This window comes from Nesoenas mayeri (assembly GCF_963082525.1).
Source record: "Nesoenas mayeri genome assembly, chromosome: 1".
NCBI lineage: Eukaryota > Metazoa > Chordata > Aves > Columbiformes > Columbidae > Nesoenas > Nesoenas mayeri.
The window spans coordinates 205,461,898-205,484,627 of NC_137541.1; the positions used below are offsets into that span (position 1 = coordinate 205,461,898).

A 22,730-nucleotide genomic window follows, 5' to 3' on the forward strand; every position below is an offset into this window, starting at 1 on the left:
TAATTATCAGTTGCTGGTGATTCTCGAGCCAAGTGCGCTACATGGAGTTCTAGTCTAGAGGCTTTTCAGTGGGTTTTATGCCAGCAAAACCCGTTTCCCTGAAGACAAGTCACAGTCTTACACAACTTTTGCTCCAAAAGATGCTTACTTTTTTACATCTATAGCTGCCTGAGCACTATTTAAATTGGCTTTTTAAATGAACTGTAACTAGGGCTTATTTTTGGAGTAGGGCTTATATTTCGAGCATCTTCAAAAATCCCCAAACATCATGCTAGGGCTTATTTTTGGGATAGGGCTTATTTTCAGGGAAACAGGGCAACTGCATCTGTAAAACAAACAAACAAACAAACAAAGAACCAGAAACAAAGCTTTAACTGACAGCTATGTAAACTGGGATAAGAAGAGGTGGGATGTAGCTGTACCAGAAGTATTTCAAATGAATTATTTCAGCAAAGCTACGCTTTTCGATAGGACATGGTTTCAAGAACACACATACGAAGGGTGCCTTTGCAGAGATAAATCCACAGCCTGCACGTATTGCTGGTACGACATAATTCCCGCAGTAATAAACAACTTTTCATTAGAGAGCCCAAGGACGGACTCAATGGGCATTTCTGTGCCACCCTTAACGAGCTGTTTTGAGAACTGCTTAGAAAACAGAGCGTTCCCACAGCTCATCATCTGAGAGCCTCACGGGCAGCTTCTCCCTAGCAGCCTGTAGACCTTGCTGAGGAACTTCTGGCTTCACGCAGAGACCGGTGAAGACGAGCCAGTAACACAGGAATATACGGGATGTGCTCAGGCACGTAGGGTGTGCTGGCTCTCGGGGCGCCGGGTGTGTTCTGGAGGGCAGCAAATAACAAGTAAACAGCAAATCTGGTTTTGAGGGTGGCCTCGGACCACACGGCATCCTCATCAAGGCAGTGTTGCTCGTGTTATTGGTTTTTGCTCCTGTAATTAGCGTGAGCGAGCATTCTAACTTATAAATATAGTAATTTGAGGAGGAATTAGGTTTCCCCACCTTTATTTTTCCCCTAGGAGCAGCACGATATGCACTGTTTTTGCCAAATAAACTGGGTTTACATGATGGCTCAATTCCTGGTACATCATTAATATTCTTCACAGACAGCGTGCTTTCAAATAACTGGCTAATGTTTACACCGAGAAAAGGGCTTTCAGGCCCAGCTTTGGTCGTGCAGAGACAGGAACTTTAGTTTCATTTTCTTATCTGGCAGTGACACTGTCCGGGCCAAGTGGTGCGTACAAGGTCCAGCATTGAGAGGCCGTCAGGAACAAACACCAACGCGCGGTTCCATGGGCAAATAAAAGATGCTGTTGAGTTTCCTGACCCTCCTTCCCCGTTTGGAAGGTCACGTGTTTGTTTTTTGTTTTTTTTTTTCAGAAAGAAGATAAAAATATGAGCGCAGAAAACACACTTTTAACCACATCAAATAGCACCCAGCAGTTTTTACCAGGAACTCACCCAGTCTCTGTTTTTGGTCTCTTTCTGCTACATTTGCACAACATGCATTTAAAAAACTCTCTCATGGAATGTGTTTTTTTTCAAAGCGTGTTTTAATGAAGCGTTCACCCATGGCCTACTTTCAAACGCCGGCAGTTCTCCACGGTTAATAAGTAAAATGCAGCGCAGTGGGGGGAGTTATGGCTGAACTTTAAAATGCTTTGCAAGCAAGTTAAACTTCCAGGAGGTACCTTTGGGCCAATCTCACAACCAAGAGCAGGTTTTGTGACTTTTATTTACACCAGGAGTCTCCTACTAGGGTAGTAAGAAGAAGAAACGCTGCTTGTGGCTCTGTTTAGCAGGGCTGTGACTGAAAAATACTGGTGTAAGGGGTAAGCAGATTAAAGGTGTAACACAGATGGGTGTCTGAGATTTAGGGAGGCCAGGGTCGCGGCCTCCCACCTCTGCAGAGGCAGAGGAATTCCCGCCCGGGATGCAAAACGCGGCTCTCCCGAGGAGCTCCGGGGCCGCTTAGAGGCCCTGAGGCCGCGGCCCGTCACTAGGCCGCAAACCCGCCTGGGGGCGGTGGGCGCCCGCGTTGCCATGACAACGGCTGAGCCAATGGAGAGCGGCGGGAGGGGCGGTGGGCAACGGCTGAGCCAATAGCGAGCGGCGTGAGGGGCGGGGCCGCGCGGTCACAATTGAGGGCCCGCCGGACAGCGGGATTGCGCGGGGATACCAATCAGAGCGCAGTGCAGTGCCGGGTAGGCGGTAGGAGGAGGCACAGCGAGTCAGGAGCAGTGGAGTAGCGAAACGCAGCCAATCGCAAGTCAGGACTCAGGGTTGAGAGCCGGGCTTTAGCGCAGAGGCCAATCAAAAGAGAAAAAAGGCGGGCCTAGCCAGCTAGGGGGCTGCCCTAGTGGCGGCTGAGCCAGTTGTGGGCTGAGCAGAGGGTGCCGCCGGCCAATCAAGGCGCAGTCAGGGAACAAAAGGGGCTTTCCAACCCACCAGCCCTTTTCGTGAGAACAATTTCACATGACGCAACGGTTAGAGGAAGAGGTTTGCGAACCGTAGCCGCCGCCGCCATTTTGTGAGCGTTGAGACTCGAGCCGGCGGCGGCCGAAGGAGTAGCAGCGCCGGCGGCAACAGCACAGTCAGCGGGAGCCGCAGCCCGGAGGATGCGGTAGAGGAGCCCAGCGGCAGCGGCAGGGGGGCGGCGGCATCGCTCGGCGGCGGCGGCGAAGGGTCTCGCGGGGAGGGGGCTGTCGGTCGGTGGGTCGGGTCCGGCTGCGGGCCCCGGTTAGAGCAGCATGTCGGCCCCGGAGAGTAGCGCTGGGAGTAGCGAGGCCAGGGAAGATGCGTGCCGCGATTACCAGTCGTCGCTGGATGACCTGACGTTCAACAGCAAGCCGCACATCAACATGCTGACCATCCTGGCTGAGGAGAACGTGCCCTTCGCCAAGGACATCGTCTCCCTGATCGAGGCGCAAATCGCCAAGGTTTTTATATTCCACCGACTACTACTCCTACCTATACTGCTGGGGGGACTGGCCGGGGCAGCGGGATAGGGCGGCCCCGGGGGCCAGGAGGAAGGGCCCAGGGGAGCGGGCCCGCTGAGGGGAGCGGGCGGAGCCGGGCGCAGGGGCGGCAGGAGGAGGAGGAATGGGGGAGAGAGGACAGGGAGAGACAGCGCAGCCAGAGGGCCCGAGGGACGGGAAGCGGGGCGAGAAAGCGGGCGAGGCCCAGGGGGAGGCAGCGGGCCGGGCGCGGTGAGCACAGCGGCGGGGTGGGCGTAATTTGGGGCGGGGGGACTCAGGTGGGTAGTGGGGAGATGGCTAAATTAGGGGGCGAGCGAAGAGCGCAGGACTCTGGCGGCGGGAAGCGTGGCCAGGGGGGTGAGGGAGCACTGGGCCAGGCAGCGCGGGCTCCTCCTTGAATCGCTCAGTTCAAGGCTGCTGTGTCTACCCCCACCCCAGGGAGCAGGGGACTCGAGGGAGGGGAGCAGCCCCCACACCCCCCCCTTGGTAGTGGTGGGGGAAGGGCTTGGGACTCGCCCCACCACAGGCGCTGCGAGGGCAGCGTGGTTGGCGGTTTTCGCCCCGTGTAAATAGCAGACACAACATGGCGGCCTGGCAGTGACTGGGCAGCTGCACCTCGCCCTTGGAGCTGGGGTTTCCCCCTTACATGGAGCCAGGGTTCAGTGTCTCGGATCTGGTGTGTAAACACCTGAATTTAGCGATTTCGATAGTAAGATGAGTATTGCGATCATTAGATTTTGTGGAGGCTTTTTTTTTTGCTGTTTTTTTTTTTGTGGGCAGTTTATAGTAACGAAAATAAGCTTAAGTTTATAGCACGCAAATTATCCAGTTCTGAAGGGCTAAATATAAATGATAGAAATAGAATATAAATGATAGAAATAGAATATAAATGATAGAAATAGAATATAAATGATAGAAATAGAATATAAATGATAGAAATAGAATATAAATGATAGAAATAGAATATAAGTTAAGGCTATTTTCCCAGTGCGGTCCCTGTGAGAGATTAATTTGGGAGTGGTGGGAAGGGGGCACCCTGATCTGATAGGAAAGTTTGTGGGTGAAAGGTGATCATCTGCTCTGGATAGAGAAGTGTGCGTGGTGGTGATGGGGGTTGTTTTTCTCTGCCTGATTAGAGAAAATTCTGTGGGTTTAGGATAATCTGTTTGGATTTCAGGTGGTCTGTGCCGTGAGTAATGGTAGTGTTGCGTGTGTGTTTAATTTATTTTGGCTAGAGAAGTTTATTGGTTGAGGATAGGGAAGAAATTCTCCCTGATTGTAGAAACTGCAGCAGCCTGTAGGATCCTAACATGGCGTCTGAAAGGCACATGATATAAAAAGAAGGGAAAGAGGAGGCTCCCTCTGAGCCCAGCCCAGGCAGTTGCTGACATCAGTCAGCCACAGCACATGGATGGGGGTTTACTGCACCTTTTTAACGAGAGCATTCTGTAAGAAAAGGGTTCTTCTTTCAGTCTCCCCCCACCCCCAATTCCTGCCAGTCACCCCTCCCCCGTTGTTTCCCTTGCTCCCTCTGATCTCAGGTGTTCAAAGGCTTTTTTTCCTTTGGCTTTAAATCGCGGTTTATAATGGTGAGAATTGTACTGTCTAATGATGGGGAGGGAAGGATCTCTTAAGTTATTTAATCTGTCTTTCTATCAATGCAGGATTGCTTTTTAGTGTTCCGCAGACCTCTTCCAGTCTTGTTTTAAATGCTGCCAGTGGCTGACTTTTGCCATTCCTTGAGGAGATGACCTCATTAATCTAATAGATCTCACCATTATATCTCCTAAAGGGCAGTGGATGTATATGAAATGATCTGTGAAAAATATCTAATGCTGTCATTTTTTTTTTTCTTTTTCATTTCTGGGTGATTTAGAACTTGCCCTGAAGTGTGTTGTTTTTTTTTTTTTTTTTTAAAAAGATGTCTTAAATCCTGTACCAATGGTTAGTTTTGCCTAGTTACTGTTTGTGACTGGTTTATTCAAGGCAAGTTTTTAGTTGTTTCTGGGAAAGTGATCTCCTTTACTAAGCCACTTTTAAAAAGTGTTGCCTGGAGACAGTTTGTTTAGTGTAAAATTTGAGTGGTCTGCTTTACAATTTCATAAATGGTTCTGAAATGTGTGACTGGTATTATAAAATATGTAAATAAAAAGTGTGAAATATGTATTTGTCTTTTTATTTACCATTGTATAGTGCAGAATTTGTTTACAAGACCCATGTTGTGTACAAGGTTGTTTTTTTGAAAAATTTTTGCATAAGTTTGTGACTTGGCGTTCAATTGCCAGATATGACTTTAAACTTGAAAACTTTTAGGAAACTAATAAAAAAGAGCCACACATTTCCAACAATAGCTTTCCTATGTTATTTGAAGGAACAGTGGGAATTGTGTAATGAAGTCTTTAATATTATGCTGGCGAGCTCAGAGTTAGCGTTCGTCTGTGTTCTGGTGGTGATGTGGCGCCTCCCTGCCTTCTGGTTAGTGTCATGTGGGCATCTTTCTTGCTAGGGGGTGCCATATAGACCGTCCGGGAACAAAATACATTCAAATCCGGGATTCCCTTTGTGGTTATTAGAATATCTGCTAGGACCTTGAGATGATAAACATTTCCAGAAGAGAAGACTTAAGTGTTCCAACTATATTTAAGTCACGGTTCTTAAAATGCAACACCTGAGATGCTTACATTTGAAGCAGGGCATGCTGCTCAGCTGCTGGTTCTGTGCTGTGGTTTGCAGTAGATGACAGTGCTTCCATGTACGGTGACTTTTAACAACCTCATGCATAACAAAAGTGATGGTTAAGCTTGTGCCTTTGCTACTAAATGCATCTCAAAACCTGGAACTTAGTGGAGGGTAGTGAGCTAGTTCCATACATTGGTGAAATGGAAGAATGTGAACATGTAGCTCTTGGATGTAGGTACTTCTGAGGCAGCTCTTCTGTTTCCCTAGCAGCTTACTTCAAAAGCTTAGAAACCATGCACTGTCATTTTTTTATAAAGGCAGGCATTCAGAACTTAATGTAGTGTTTTTAATCTCCCATTGTGCAGACTAATTTAAAGAAGAAACCAATATTTCACAGGTGTTTTAAACAGCTTTAGATCCACAGTCTGATTTTTGAGGCTAGAGATACGCTTTTACTTTAACACTTGCATATTCATGTGTTTACAGCTCAGAGTTAGGTTGTGTGTTCAGCACTCAGATTAGGTAGTACAGCTAGTGTAAGACATGCTTTTAATGTACTGCAACTAGTTTTAGCTAACCTAACTCTGCATTTTGTTTGTCTTTTTATATACAAAATACACCACGTGCCTGTTAACTTTTTTCAATATGCTCAAAGGCAGTGACCTACCCCCCACTAACAAGCAATTCTGCCCTGTTCAATATTAAGCTTCAGGTCATGGCAAATTAATACACATTTAAGGGCAATGAAACATTGTGATTTACCCATATAAAAGTATTGTTGACTCGGTATGCTTCTGTGAACCACCTAAAAGGGGAAGGAATTAAAATTGGAAAGCAAGAGCACTTCCACACACTTGTCTGGACAATTGGGCTGTGAAGTGAGGTGGTGGTAATTAACCAAGTAGCATGTCCTGTTTAAAATGAGCAGTGAATGAAGTTATTTGGGTTTTATCCTGAGCTTACTGGATGGTGAATGGGACCCAAAGTATTGCAAGTGGATGCTCTTCTAAGGCGATCACGGTCAACACAGGGCTTGTGGTGTTGTCTTTCATGTTGTCCTCTTCAACAAGGCTGTGTACTTGCTGATGGTTTTGAGAACTTTGCTGTGCCTTCTGCTTGCGAGAGACAATGATGGGCATTAAAATCACTATGATTTGGGCCAGTAGTGCTTGGTGTACATTAGAAGTTGCTGTGACGGTCCCGTGTCACTTACATCGCATAAACTTGCTACAAGTTTTGAAAATGGATTTAAAAACCACCCAACAACAAAAACCAAACAACAAAATTGAAGCCTCTTCTTGTAGCAAAGATGTTTCTGGAGTTTGAAGACTCCCTTCTGTGAAAATTGTGTTTGCAGTTCCTGAGCTTGTCTGTGCATTTACCCGTTGGACTAGATGATTGAGTTTTGCCTGGATTTTGAACTTTGTTCTGACTGTGCATTTTTTGCTTTCACTCTGGAAATCTGAACTGTCACTATCTCCAAGTGCCAAGAGAGAACTGGACTCCTTGCTCCGTCCGTTTGGATTACAATGAAATAGTTGCGTCCTATGCTGCATGTAGTTTATGAAAAGACTGTGATACTTGACGTATAATCTACATCTACAGAAGTTTACTCCTTTGGGCTATTTGCCAGAAGTCTGATTTGTGCGCTCTGAAACCCAGAAAAACAAGCATACAGGAGGCTTGAATTATAAACTATTTTTTAGAAGTTCCTTGAAGTGCTAAGGATGTTTCCTGCTAAGTTAAAGTTACTTTCTCAAGTGGATTTTGAAAGGTTACACTTGGTGCACTAGCGGCAATACTGTCTTGTGGGCTTCTTTTTTCTTCCTTTTTTTCCTTTTTCCAGAGCTTTGATACGCAAATGAAATAACCTAAGGTGTTCCTTTTTTTTTTTTTGTTTTTTGTGTGATAAACCCACTGCATTATACTTTGAACTTGAGTATCGATTTTCCAGATTAAGTTTTTGTATAAACACAAAATCCCAAGCCAAATCCCTTGGTTTTTATAGTGGCAACCAAAAAGAGAGGTCTGTATTTCTGGGATTGGTAATCCCTTTATTTAAAAAGCTTAAAAATATGTTTTTGTTGTACTAAACTTCTCAGTTTCTTCTTATTACTCCAGGCTCCTGCATCAGAGAAGCTCCCAGTTATGTACCTTATGGATTCCATTGTCAAGAATGTGGGAAGAGAATATCTTACTGCATTTACTAAAAACCTAGTTACGACATTTATTTGTGTATTTGAAAAGGTATATACATTTTCAGAAAAGTTATGTATTCTAAGCAGAATGTGTTGCTGGCAAAATAAATACATGTTTTTGGTTTGGGGTTTTCTTGGGTGGTGGATGATACAAATTGTTGGTTTTTATAAATCTCAGTACTCTGTCTATACTATGGAAAATTATTCCTGCTGCTATCAAGCATGTCAGTTACATGCTAGCTGAAAGATGCGAAGTCTTACTTAATTTAACTTCGTTCATAGAAGTCTGTAATTTTCCTATCCAGGTAAGATTTTACTATCGACATTTTGGTTACTGATGGCTTACCTGGATGGACTTTCTGTAATGTATAGACCAATTAATTATGAATTCTTGGTTTATTTTTAAGACAGTAAATAGTCTTTATACCAAGTGCAGACTGAGAACCAGTTTCTTGTGGATTTCTCAGAGTTTCTCCTGTAGTTATATTTGTGATGTGCAAAATCAGTGCTTAAACTGTGAAGAGTGACTAGCACTGACAACTGATTATCTCCTGGTGGTCTGTGATTTGAAAAAAATGCTGGGAGGGGAAATTATCTTAGATCATATTTCTGTATTACATTACAAACGTGTTGCCATACACTTTAATTTTTGCTCTTAATCTTGAAACCCAGTAAAGTAATTGTGCTTATTTCTGAGTGAGAAAGGCAAATCAAAGTCCAGTTTTTGAAAGGCTGGGCTTGAATGAGTTTAAGTTGGATGAGAAATGAAGGGTTGATTTCTGTGGTTTTCTATATTGCTGTGGCATCTTATATCATAGAACCATAGAGTGGTTTGGGTTGGAAGGGACCTTAAAGATCATCTAGTTCCAACCCCCCTGCAGTGGGCAGGGACACATGAATGAGGTAAATAAAGCTTTTGTGTATTTATCTATCATTACATATCAGTGAGGATCTAAGATCCCAGTATGTTTTGTATACAGTTTTCAGATGTAAAACATGATGAAATAAGAGATGGATTGTAATAATGACCGTAGAAGACTTAAACTCCTGTGTGTAGAGTAGATTGGTAGATGGTTACATGTTTATTCACTGTTAAATTGTGAATGTTCTTACTGAGTTGCATTTAACGTTGCAGCTGAGACTCTGGATAATAACTGATTTTCAGAGTTTTATAGGCTAACTGTACTAAGCTAACTAGAACTGTTTAATGTGTATTAAATGTGCAAAGTGGCAGTCACTTCTAATAGCTTAATTGGTGATGTTAAAATTTGCAACTATAATTCCAGGACTGATAGTGTTAAAAATTTTGTTTTAGCAGTAAATGGTCACTAAGTTATCATTAGACTCTTGATGAAGTCAGGACCTTTTGCTCAGTCATTTCTGCACCTTTGCAGTGAACTTCATACCCTCTTGTTGAAAATTGTTTAGAGGCACCCCCCAATAGCTAAATACGAATTATTCTTGTTGAAGTTCCTGCTCCTCCCCAAAAGAATCTCTAAACTTTCCAGACTGTTGTATGTCTTGCTGTAACATTTTAAAAACAAAACTGCAGCAAAACTACACAGCTGATACTTAATGATTGAATTGGAATATTGACATTAGGACAGCTGCATTTATTTTGTCCTCAGATGTTTTAAATGTATTGTTTAATCGAACTACCCAACTTGTGACATGGACTAAATTTTGTTATACTGTAAATTTCTAACTTACCTGTCATGAGACAATCCAGACTAATTGTTTGTAAAGAGATAAAATGGGCACTGGTCCTACAAAAACGCTTGATCTGTTGCTCATAGATGGGACTAATTTTGCAGCTGAAGTGAAATATAATTGACTTCATTTTTGGTAATATCTGTTTTGTTGCATTTGTTTTGAAAACAATAATTCAGTGACTAAGCAGCTGAGCAAAACACCTTTTTTTTTGTTCCCAGAGTTCATTGTTTCATGATTGATTTGTCATTGTTATACTCCATTCAGCACAAACGCTTGACTAATGTATTGTCTTAGAGGCTTTTGCCTTTCAGTAGTTCTGTAACTGTGTTTTCTTCTACAGAAATTGATCAAGTAAAATGAGAATTTTGGTAATGGAAAATTTGAAAGAAAATTCTCAGAGAATGGTAATACGCAATAAAACCTTCAAACGGCCTTGAAACAACGTCACATTTGAACTTCTGTTACTTATTCTGCTGGTACAGATGTATGATCGGCCCTGCTTATAAATTCTGTTCAATGGGTTAAAATGACAAACTGTTGATAAAAGACGGAAATAAGTCTTAAGTGGTACATAAAAGTTTAAGAAATCGTTTTATATTAACTTAACAAGCCATAGAATTGTTTTATTGTTTTAGGTGGATGAAAATACTAGGAAAAGTTTATTTAAATTACGCTCCACCTGGGATGATATTTTTCCTTTGAAGAAACTATATGCACTTGATGTCAGAGTCAACTCATTAGATCCTGCTTGGCCAATTAAACCTCTGCCCCCAAATGTGAATACTTCTAGCATCCATGTGAATCCTAAGTTTTTAAATAAATCGGTAAGTTTTTCTGCCTACTGTATGAACAGATGGTAATACGTGTAGTTTTCATTGTTTATATGCTGCTTTTTGACAGTTTAGTAAGAATGAAGTATCTGACCTTTGTAGGCAGGTCAGAGGAGTTTTCAAATTCGGAATATTTGATGCATTTGGTTTTTATATTTCAAAACTGTATTTTACGTGTTGGAACATAGATGAATTTGTGTTAAATAACATACACACAGCAGGCAAATTCTAGCCGCGCAAAACTTTTAATTTGTTTTAGTTATATTTTGCATTAAAAATGCAATTTATAACTGCTATGGAAACTAAGTCCCAGTACTGGATCTGATAACAGTTAAAGGAGAAGGAGTTAGTTGATTTCATCAAGATTTTAAATGTGACTTTTTAAATTCTATTTCTAGCCAGAGGAATCTGCTGCACCTACCTCTGCTGTCACTTCTGGTGCCTCTACTCCTCCAACCGTTCCTGAAATGCAAAAGAATTTGACACAGGAGCAACTGATCAGGCAGCAACTGCTTGCAAAGCAAAAGCAGTTGTTAGAACTTCAGCAGAAAAAATTAGAGCTGGAGCTGGAACAGACTAAAGCACAGTTGGTGAGTAGGATAGTTGATGAAACTTTCATAGTTGGGTCTCATTTTTCTTTTGGACAGTACTTAGCTGTCCTGGTAGCTGCAGTATGTTATTTCTTCCTTATGTTAGGCAAGCATAGCTATTTTAGGACTAGAGCAATGCAAGTTGAACTGGGGTTTCTGAGCAGTATTTGTTATCTAAAAAGCTTAATACACTCAAAATAGAGGTAAAAAGTGACGTTCTTGGGCTTTTAACTTCTCTCCAAAATGATACCTGCCTATGGTACTTGTCCTCCACTTCTTCTTGTGGGTCACACCAAACTGAGCTTTTTCAATTATAATTACTCTTACAGAACAAGGAAACCTGATTGTTGGCAATAGAGTGAGTTTTCTCATTAGGTCTGGTTGGTTTATGCCACCGTCTGAAGGTGGCAGTTAAGCTCTGTTGTTTTACATTAATAATTTAAAGTTTTGCTATGTTGGCAGTTGATGACACCAAAATAAAGCATCTTGGAAGTGTAGAAATATGAAAAATTTATCAGATACTTGGCAGCTTGTTGCCTTGAGCATGTGAAACATATAGAAAAACTAATGTTGTAACAAGAACATGTGCCTAAGTTACATATTCTTCTGTATTGGTTTCGTAGTACTGATTTTACATTATATTTGAGCTTGATCATTTGTAACAGTACTACATTTTAATGCTTGTAATTAGCAATTGACAGATCATTTTCAGTTAGATGGCTGAATCTGTAACTTCCAAGACGATTCTATTTATAGTTTTGGTTTTGAAACAGAATATGAGCATCTTTGGGTAGGAGTTGGATCGTGCAGAGATTATTGCTGGATTTTTTCCTGTTTCAGGCTGTATCTCTTAGTGTTCAGCAAGGATCATCTACTGTGGCTTCAGTTCCAGCACCTTCTAAGCAACACATGTCTCCCACACCTCATATGACAGTTAAACCACCTCATCAGACTACTGTGCAATCTGAAAAAATAAAACCATCCCCAAGTCCTCCACTTCATGATATCAAAATAGTAAATAGGGATCCTCGGCTTAATAGGATGACTCAACATTCTTCTCATGCTAAAGATCAATCTCATAGGAAAGAATTTCCACCAAATGCGACCAGTCAGTCTGATAGCAAGGCAAACAAAACACAGGCTGAAAAACAAAACTCAACAAAGCAAGAAAAACTGAAATCGAGTGAAAAAACACAGAAGAAGGAACTTGACCAGTCAGAAGCAAAATCTAAATCACCATCCCCTTTGAAAAATAAGCTGCCTAGTACTAAAGATACTAAAACCCAGGAATGTGAAAGCACAAAAGTATCTGAAATTAGTAAGCGGGATCCAAGACTGAAAAGACATCTTCAAGATAAGTCAGAGGGCAAAGAGGAGGAGACAGTGAAAGAAAAGAGGAGAAATACAGAGAAAAAAGAAAAAGATGAACATAAGACTGGTGAACATAGACCAGTAGGCAGCAGAAATAAAGTAGTTAATGGTGCAGTTCAGAAACAAGACACGACTACGGAGGAGTCAGAAAAACAAGGTGGAAAACAAGGGAGAACAAGTAATAGAAAACGGTCGCGATCACGTTCTCCTAAGGCACGGTCACCATCTACACATTCTCCAAAAAGACGAGAGAGGAGATCACCAAAAAGAAGACTGAGGAGTTTATCTCCCCCTTCTTCAACTCCTAAAATAGGAAAGATACGTCAGATAGGCCCTAAGCAGTCTCATGCTGAAGAAGGCACACAAGCAGCAAGAGACGAACGAAATTCCAATAAGAGAAATGCTAAACAAGAGGTGCGAGATCCGAGGAGAGTGAAAAAAGCCCAAGAAGATAGGCCCCAAGAAGCAGCAGGCCAGCATTCTACAAAAGCTTCTCCAGATCCAAAGGAGAATGCAGAAAACTGGCAGGGATCCAAATCAGGCAAGAGGTGGAAATCTGGTTGGGAAGAAAACAAAAAGTAAGTCGCTATCTTTTAAACAACTTCTGTTTGAATTCAGTGGAAATTCTGCTGCTGACTTCAGTATAGTCAGCTTCAGGAGCCAATGTTCAGATGGTTAAAATTGATAAGTTTAACTTATTTTTGCTAGTGAAATACGGAAATCGTGCATACTTAGATTTGAAGGCGATAGTGATATTTTGCCATCATAAGTTCTAATAGGAGTTTAAGTTGTATCCCAAATAAAGAAGTAATCTATATTTTAAATGTGTTCTTGCTTTCAGCTCACAGCAGAATGAAGAACACCAAGCAAGTAAATCCCCTCACCAAAGACACCGGGAAAACTGGCCTGCTGGTAAAGGAGTTTTGTCACCCCGAGCACCAAAGCAGCAGCACCGGTTAAGCGTGGATGCCAATTTACAGATTCCCAAAGAACTGACATCTGCAAGCAAGAGGGAATTACTTAAGAAGGTAATACTAATTAATCTGTTTTGATATAAGTGTCCTGGGTATAGTTTGCCTTTTTTTTTTTATTTAAGAAATCTAAACTTTAACTTTATATTCTAGGCCAATGAACGCTTAACATCTGGTGAAATAACACAAGATGAGTTCCTCATGGTAGCTCATCAGATCCGACAGCTGTTCCAGTATCAGGAAGGAAAACACCGATGTAATGTCTGGGATAGCCCGACAGAGGAAAAATGTGGTTTGAAGAAGAAACCTCTTCTATCGGATGCGGAATTAACATATTATGAACATAAGGCTAAACTGAAAAGGACACAAGTTCAGCATTCATTGTCAAGGCTTGATCTGTTGGATCCCGATGATATCTTGGATTATCATTTACCTGATGCCTTGCTTTCTGGAATAGAATGTGAGCAAGCAAAAGCCAAGCGTGGAGTACAGTTTGACAGAAAGGAGCCATTTGGAGAAAGGTCACGGAGACACTCTCCTGTAAGTGGCACTAATAGACCTTTTGCTGAGAACCTTTCACCACTTGAGAGTCGACGAAGACTTGAGGAACAAAATGCGACTAAAGGAACAAGAGGTTCTAAGAACTTCGATCCTTACGACAGCTGGGCAGAATCAGATGAATTGAGAGATGCCCTTAGACAACAGGGGAAAAGCACAACAGAGTTCCAGAAAATAGATGGTGATGCAGTTGGCAGATTTGATAATCGTGAAGAAAGGCAGCTTCTTGGGAAATCTGGTATGTGGTTTTGCATTATGTTACAGCTGTTAACCGCCCACTAAAGTGTTGCCTATTATTTACGTGGGTTGTTTTGTTTTTTGTTTTGTTTTTCTAGGTATTCGAGAGGAACCAAGATCACCATTCAGTGAACGTTTCAAAAGAGCTAGATATGAAGATCCAGAGAAAGCCCCATTTCCGGAAAGTCCTGGATCAAGATTTGGAGCCGTTGAAGCGAAGCAGAGGATAAGTGCGCTCATGGAAGACAGACCTCTGTTTGATGGCTCGCCTAGGCCAGCTGCTGCAAGGGTTGCAGTAGATGGACCAGGAAGTCCTTTTGTTGATGGACCTGCTGCTGGTTCAGGTTCCAGAATTGATGGGCCACCTGGGCAGGCTGCTATGAGATTTGAAGGGCCTTTGGTGGGGGCAGGTGCTGCTCCGTTTGATGGACCACTGGCAGGAGCTGGGGCAGCTGGAGCCCTAAGATTTGATGGGCCACCAGGGCAGCTGACAGGAGCCCTGAGGTTTGAAGGACCTCCAGGACAGGTTGCTGGAGGAGGTCCGCTGAGGTTTGAGGGACCTCTTGGGCAGATAGGTGGGCCTCTGCGGTTTGAGGGGCCTGCAGGGCAGCCAGTAGGTGGTCCTAGATTTGAAGGACCTGGAGTTGGTCTCAGGTTTGAGGGTCCCCGTGGTCAGCCTTCAGGTGGCCTCAGGTTTGAAGGCCCTCATGGTCAACCTCTGGGGCCTCGAGGTCAACCAGGGGGTGGTCTCAGGTTTGATGGACCCCATGGTCAGCCCTTGGGGCCTCATGGTCAACCAGGGGGTGGTCTCAGATTTGAGGGGCCACATTTACAGCCATTGGGGCCACATGGGCCATCAGGTGCTGGGCTCAGATTTGAGGGGCCGCATGGTCAGCCTATGGGGCCACATGGACCGTCAGGTGCTGGGCTCAGATTTGAGGGGCCGCATGGACCGTCAGGTGCTGGGCTCAGATTGGAAGGACCACATGGACAGCCAGGTGTAGGTCCTAGGTTGATTGATGGACCAATACACCAGGGAGCTGGTGGACTTAGATTTGATGGTCCTCTGGGTCGAGCTGGCCCAAGATTTGATGGTTGCCATGCAGCTGGATTTGATGGCCAACCTGGTCAGCTATCTCTCTTGCAAAGATTTGATGGAATTCATGGACAGCCTGGGCCAAGATTTGAAAGGGCGCCTGGCCAACAGGCACAAGCACGATTTGACACAGCCATACCTCAAAGATTTGATGGACCTCATCAACCAGCCTCTAGATTTGACTTGCCCCTTGGCCTTCAAGGTGCACGTTTTGAAAATGTAGCTAACCATCCTGCCTCAAGACTAGAAATGTCACCATACGGACAAGGTGGTCCATTTGTTGACCATCCCGGCCAGGGCTTCAATGGACCGTCTCATGGGATGCAGTTCCAGAGGCCTGACTTATTTGATGGTTCAGCTGGACCAAATTTCAATGGGCCAGCTGGCCCAGGAGCACAGAATTTCCCACTGAGAGCAGCTGGACATTACTTCGAGGAAAAAGGTCTTCAAGGTCCTCAATATGGAAACTTCAATAATATGCCAATGGGGAGCAATCAGGTAAGAATCGATTGTGTTAAATAGTTCGCTTCCAGAAGTGGTTTTGTGTAGACAATTAGCAGTTTTTCTGCCCCTAAACATTGAAGATTTTTCTGAAGATCTGTCAGACTGGGAGCCAGTTGCAAGCTAAAAATGTCATCCTTCTTCAGTAGTTTCTAGATAATTTAAGAGGGATGCGCTCTGCTGTTTTGCGAGAATATTGTTTTAAGAATTAAAATAGTGGCTCTTTAAAATCATGTTGTAGTTCAAAATATGACAGTGAAATTGGTATTTTTAATTTGAAAGCCACATCGGAACTCTATAGTATTTCCATTAAGCTTGCATAAAAGTGAATTCTATATAAAACATGAAAGATAATGTGAGTATATATGATTAGTTTTTCGAAGAGGTGCAGAATTAGAATGGATCAAAGGAATTCTGTCTCTTCATCTGTTAGTACTGGTGACAAGCCAGTTTTAAAGAGATAATCTGTAACTTGGGGGAATTGAGAAAAATATGGACAGTGTGGAACTGAAGTCTTTTAAAATTATCTCAGCTCCAGCACACTTTATAAGTTCGGTTGTCTTTGCCTGTGGAAAATACTCTCTTCAAAAAGGGAAAATGATACTTAGGGAAAATTATGTCATTTCTTGCAGTAGATTAGAGATTTTAAAAAGCATTTTTCATTTGGGGCATATGTATCGGAGATGAAGAGTGAACTGATTGCACAAAAGCAGGTGATGTGTCCTGCTAGTCTTTAATGGGATAAAATTTTAAACTATTTGTAAATCCAGAAAGCAATCAGTTAGGAAAACAAAAAAAACAACTGAAAACACCCACATTTTTATTACAAGTGTGTTATAAAAACTTCCTATCTGAATCTTACTGTAGATAGTTTGCTGAAAAATCCTGCTTTCAGGATGTGTTTTGTGTAGTGGATGCTATATCTGTCCTTAGACGAGAATGAATTGTGGCATTCGTTAATAGACATTTACTGGTTTCTTGAGTTTATTTTCTGATGAGCTCCGTTTTGGTGAGCAAGAGTAATTTAAAAGGAAGTACTGTGTTTGCGAAATGTGATTTAAGGCTTGATAGGTAGAATAAAAGGTGTTTAGTTTGGGGTTTTTTGTTTAACTTTAAATGTTAGGCAAAAGGAATATGTGTTCTGAGATTTTTCTAGTGGGAAATAAAAAAGGAGGAAGGGTTATGTTATTTGTGGACCGTTCAATACCAGACTGACATGGTTCACTCCTGGAAGGAGTTAAATATATATAAAATCATTGACAAACATCTTGAAGCTAATGATAAAATAAAAAAGTTTATATTTGCATTATTATGCAAAAAATACTTACACATTCACTTTCACAGGTTTCTCTCATGTCTGGTCAACCAGGGCCTTATGGCCAAGGTCAACAGTATTTGCCAAATCCTGGAAGTTTTGTTCAGAACCCTGCAGGTGTGTAACAAAATAATTAATTTTATTTCCTTTGGATTGTTCTGTTTGTTATTGGCCACAAAAATTACCCTTTTGTTATGTCCTGGTGTACAGGTCTGTGTGGACTAAGAGAAGCCTCAGTGTGGCGGCCATAGATGTGGTTTCTGTAGTGTTTCATCTCTGTAGGGGTTTCCCTCAAACAGCAAAGGCTTTCATTAGTTTTCATTCACTATGTGGTTTTGGTACATAGTTGTGCTAAACAACAAAACCAAACAAAAATAAAATTGGTGTGCTTTTCTGGAAGGCGCTGATGTGCACGTCTGCCTTGCATTTGCCAGACTGTGTAAACACCCTGTGTGTGAGTGGTTATAAAGAAAAGCTTCTTAAAAATCATACAGTGTTGAAGTAGGTGATGAAGGAGATTGGTCCTGGCAAAATATTTAAGTGTAAAATAAGGAAAATATTGTGTTTTAATAAACACTACCCAGTAGAAATCTGTGTGGGCAAGCAGCTTAGATAGGACTTCAAGAGTACATTATGAAGGAAGCTGCTGTAAAGGAAGAAATTAGCCAAGGACTAGATATAAAGCAAAGAGAGTTGATAAATAGTTTGAAATGGAAGAGACAGGAGGCAGGAGGAGAAGTATGTTGTGAAATACACTGATAAAAGTGAAGTAAATTTCTGCTGCTGACCTTCTATCTCCTTGAATGTCATTGTTTTTCCCCAGGAACCCTTCCACATTCATATCCTGATAACCACCTTGGGCAGCTTGATGTCAATGAATTATTTGCTAAACTGCTGTCAACAGGGATCCTCAAACTGTCAAAAACTGATTCCACTTCAGCACGTATGTAGATCCATTATGTTCTAACTGCTTAGCTTATCCACAGCTGAAGTGTAAAGCTAAGTATAAAACCTTTTGTGAACTCCTGCATGGTTTTTTTGGGAAGGCATTTACTGTGTGTGGTGGAGTCAGTTCTTCATATCTTGTTTAATTTATATGCTTCAGCTATCTGTTGTATTAAAATGTTGATAAAATGATATCTTTGTTTTCTAGAAGCAAATGAAACATCAGCCCAACCAGGTGCTGAAGAGGAAGATGATGACCAGAATGAAGATCAGAATGTTCCAGACCTCACTAACTTCACAGTTGAAGAACTTAGACAGTATGTACAGTAGAATGAGTTTACAGTGTAGTAAGAATAATGCAGTATCTAGGTTAATCTAGTTAATCCAAGACATCAGAGAGTTTTGATAAGATTATATGTTACTCTGTGACTAAGAGGACCTGAAGTTTTTGATGTTGGCCTTGGAGAATTTGAGGGAGGGAAAATTAACCTGAGAAAACTGTCTTTACACAAGTTTCATATTGTTACTTCAGCAAGCTTGTGAGATGTATTGAAGTCAATGTTTCTTGCTTTGTTACTAATTTCAACCACCTTTGTGGTGGTTTGCCAAGCTGAGCCAAATGCACAGCACTACCATTTTACTCACTATTAGGTGATGAAGCGAGTAGGCATGAAACACAACACTGGTGTGATTCTCATGAATAGTTAATATGAGCCCATTGTTTATTATTTGAATGTTTCAATGTATTAGGTTATGAAAATCAGAAAGAATTTAGCTATATTGTGTGTATTAACCTTGCAGTAGGTCGATGCTTTTCCTCTAGTCTTGTGGGCATATGAAGCAACTTACTGAGAAAACTTCTTACCTGTTTCTTTTCAAGGAAATGTTAAGACTCTTTCCTATTTTTGTAGGCGTTATGATAGTGTAATAAATCGACTGTACACTGGGATTCAGTGTTACTCGTGCGGAATGAGATTCACTACTTCACAGACAGATGTGTATGCGGATCATTTAGACTGGCATTACCGTCAGAACCGGACAGAAAAAGATGTTAGCCGAAAAATTACACATAGAAGATGGTACTACAGTTTAACAGTAAGTAATGCAGTATATGTCTTGGTAAATTATAGGCTGGATTCTGTGTTTTACTTACGTACGTGCTGTAGAATTACAGTTGAAATTTACATCATCATAGGAGTTGGCCTTTGGTAAACAATGATGTCTTAGATACTTCAAGTAGTTTTCATAAATGCCTGTCAAAACACAAAAGGCAATTATATGATGAACAATAAGCAGTTTGAAGCTGTTGGTACTGTTTTGATCACACTGAGAATGGAATGGAAATAGAAGGGTAGTGTTTTTTTCTGGAAAAAGCTTTTTTCAAGTGTAGCATTGTGAGAGTGCACTGTGCTAATGCTGCGTGTAAGGAGCATTTCACTGTTAATGAAGTAAGATTTATTAGATATGGTACTTTTTTGATATCTTTTTTTTTTCCCTGAGATATATTTATAAACATTTCTCGCTATTCGTCAATGTCCAAATATAAATGAAAACTTTTTCCTTAGGACTGGATTGAATTTGAAGAAATAGCCGATCTAGAGGAACGTGCAAAAAGCCAGTTTTTTGAAAAAGCTCATGAAGAGGTTGTGTTGAAAACACAAGAAGCTGCGAAAGAGAAGGAATTTCAGAGTGTCCCTGCTGGACCAGCTGGAGCAGTTGAGGTAAGTCTCAGTTTGTCTTTATTAGCCCAGATACTGAGAATGATAAAACTTCAGAGAAGTTTACAGCAGTTGTTTGTATGGTGGGCTGTATGCAGACTCTGAAGTCTTGTTGTTGGACCTCTATGCAAGACATTTCATAGGTGTGGAGTATTTATGTATGTAATGGTTGTTGCCCAGCTGCGGATAGTACTGTAAATTACAAAAAAAACATCTACAGCCACTGGCATTTCATTATTTTAGCAAAATGGAAATGGGGAAAGTGTGTTAATTTACTGAATGCTTCTGTAGAAAGAGCGAATAGAGCAAATGAATTTGAAATCGTCCTTTGTAATTCAAATAATGATTTGGTTTACTGGGTTTTGATGCATTTATACAAAAACGTATTTTTCAGTGGAAGATAGGCATTAAGATAAATGTCTCAAAGTAACAAAGAAATATCTTGAAGTAACCAGTAGATCTGTGTTTTGGTAGATGAATCAGTGTAGTAGTCGAATACACATGTTGGTAGAATTACAATTTAGTTTTAAATGCTGAGCCTCTGAGAAACTAGCTAGCAAGCCATGAAGACCTTTGTTTTAATTTGTTCTCAAACTTAGTTATTATGCACAGTAGTACTAAAAATATTAATACTTCATCTAAAAGTTCTGCCTTTATTCATTTGAGACTCCAGATTAAGGGGAAGAGTGAAGATAATGCCATAAATTAATTAAATCCCTGTACTCAGTTGTCTTGCATGACAGTAAAACAACAGTGGATTGTAACAAAGTGTTTGCAGAGACTTTGTAGCTACAAGGGCAGAGTTTACATTTCTCAGTCTTCAAGGCCAGTCTGCAAACTATACTCACATTTTAATTAAGTTTTCTAAAGTTATCTTAAAAGTGTGGAGGAAAGATCATGTTGTAGTCTTAATGTATTTATCTTCATTTAAAAGAACCTGGTTTGACTGTTACTAGGTTCTTGAAGTTCATGTATTCAGTAAATTTTTGCAATAACCTCATTTATGTCTTTTATTCCAATAACTTTCCAGAGCTGTGAAATTTGCCAAGAGCAATTTGAACAGTATTGGGATGAGGAAGAGGAAGAGTGGCACCTGAAGAATGCTATTAGAGTAGATGAAAAGGTAATCTGATCTTTCTTACACGATACTTATTTATAGTAAAAAAACCTGAAAAACGGCCCAAAAATGGGAGGGCCAAGTGTTGTTTCTTTCCTGAAGGATTCCCATGGTAGTTTTCCTGACTTCCAAGTACATAATTATCTCAGCTTTTGGAAGTGCATGAAGTACTGGAATCATTAGTATAGACTCCCTAGACTGCCCTTATACTGCAGTGCTAAAAAAAAAGTTTGTTTTTATATATGGGTGTTGATATTAGTTCACTTATTGCTGTACGCACCTGTACACAAATGATTCCCAGCACTTACCAGCCTTCTTTATCGTAACTTTTCCTAAATAAACATACACAAAGTATTTTCCAGGTGTATTTGACACCACAGTTGGCCTGCTTGTACCATTGTTTTTCTAGACAAGTTGTGTGCTATGTGGAATTGACAGTGTTATGTTCATAACTAGTGATCTAGCTATAATTTGTTAGTATTTAAATATGTAACAATTCCCTTCCAGATTTACCATCCATCTTGCTACGAAGATTACCAAAAAGTAAGTGAAACCTCCTTCCTTCTTTTTAAAGCATTTTTACTTTTGGTTTGTTTGCTTGATCTCTGGTTTTGCAGGGAGCAGGTGTGTTCACAATGCGCTACCTGTTTCTCTTGCCTGTGACTAGAGTGAGACTCGGAGGCCTTGGGCAGGGCAAGTTCATAACTCGCAATTAGCACACATGTATTTCTTGTTGTGATGTACCCTGACGGCTTGTGTGTCATACACGAAACCATGGTTTGAGAACACATCATCCATTTATTGTTGAGTAACGTGTGTAATTTTAGGAATTTGTAAAAATGGAGCAAATGGGCGTTGGTGTGTGTTACATTTTTAATGCTTTGGGAGTTACAGTTTCCCTGAGGTGAGCAGGGAGTAGTTTATGGCCGTGTGTTCAGTATTTCATCAATGCTTGGATGATACCTTTTCAAAGCAACTGCGAAAAATAACACTGTTGGAGAGCAAATTTGTTGTCTTATGATCTTGATAATCAACATGTTTGCATTTTGAAAAGAGTAAAAGGGATATAAGCAGCTAAAAATGGTTATTTTAATGTGTTAATGCTACATTGACTTTCACTCTGCAGACATCATCATTTGATTGCACACCATCTCCAAGCAAGACTCCTGTAGAAAATCCACTCAATATAATGTTGAACATTGTTAAACAAGAAACAGAAGAGCCCTGTGACCCACCTAAAATCAAAGAGGAGCCTGATGACACCCCAACAGCCTGTGCAGAAGAGAGCACACCTGCCTCTGCAGAGATAAAAACAGAACCTGAGGAGTCTGTTTAAATGAACTGAAGTATTAATTTTCTTTTTTTACAGGAGAGCTGCTGTGTTAATTCTGGAAGGCAAATACTTTTTATATGAAATAAAAATGTTCAACTGAGGCAGGGCCTCGACTGTTGTTTTGTTTAATAAATACATTTTTGTATTTGAATTTCTTATTGCCTGCACAGATTCAGGTGTCATTGTGTGAGAGTTCTGTAGATGCGTGAAAATTTAATGGAATGAAATGGTATATGTAAAAATGTACAATTTTCACTTGTGGAAATGTAAATTATAAATAAAAGATATTTTTGCTATATATGGAGTGTAATGTTTATGCACACCATCAAATGAAGACAGTGTTTCTGTACTTTTTTTCAGTTTAAATGGAATTAAAAAACTTTTGCTCAATAAGGTTCAGAAAAATGAAAGCAAATAACTTCCTTCAGTTATCCCATAGGTGGGTTATCAAGGGAAGCAGTGCAGGAGCTTCTCAGACAGACAGCCCAAGATTTCTTTTCTTTTTAAACTTATTTGAACAAACTTACATATCCAGATATTAAGAAACAAAAAAACACA

General features: G+C 41.0%; 1 protein-coding gene across 2 annotated transcripts; it reads left to right on the forward strand.

Annotated features, from left to right (window-relative positions):
- Positions 1-2,288: 2,288 nt before the first annotated feature.
- On the forward strand, positions 2,289-22,470 carry PCF11 (PCF11 cleavage and polyadenylation factor subunit). 2 transcript variants are annotated; one of them, XM_080355944.1, is made up of 16 exons: positions 2,298-2,961; positions 7,801-7,926; positions 10,226-10,414; positions 10,819-11,010; positions 11,851-12,959; positions 13,223-13,409; positions 13,506-14,148; positions 14,246-15,741; positions 17,089-17,176; positions 17,883-18,002; positions 18,213-18,321; positions 18,916-19,099; positions 19,570-19,725; positions 20,753-20,845; positions 21,347-21,382; positions 21,966-22,470. In XM_080355944.1, exons 1-16 carry the CDS (start codon positions 2,773-2,775, stop codon positions 22,173-22,175), a joined length of 5,127 nt encoding a protein of 1,708 aa, XP_080212070.1. In that variant the 5' UTR covers positions 2,298-2,772; the 3' UTR covers positions 22,176-22,470. The 2 variants fall into 2 exon arrangements, with proteins under 2 accessions (XP_080212071.1, XP_080212070.1); XM_080355945.1 differs by lacking the exons at positions 17,089-17,176; positions 19,570-19,725; positions 20,753-20,845; positions 21,347-21,382; positions 21,966-22,470 and having other exon boundaries at positions 2,289-2,961; positions 18,916-19,065.
- The last annotated feature ends 260 nt before the right edge of the window (positions 22,471-22,730 follow it).

Bases quoted from the DNA above. Each gene is read 5' to 3' on its own strand.
- PCF11 (XM_080355944.1), top strand. From the start codon at position 2,773: ATGTCGGCCCCGGAGAGTAGCGCTGGGAGTAGCGAGGCCAGGGAAGAT. The intron at 14,149-14,245 runs GTATGTGGTTTT...TTGTTTTTCTAG, and splicing joins GCAGCTTCTTGGGAAATCTG to GTATTCGAGAGGAACCAAGA. The intron at 19,100-19,569 runs GTAAGTAATGCA...CTTTTTCCTTAG, and splicing joins GATGGTACTACAGTTTAACA to GACTGGATTGAATTTGAAGA.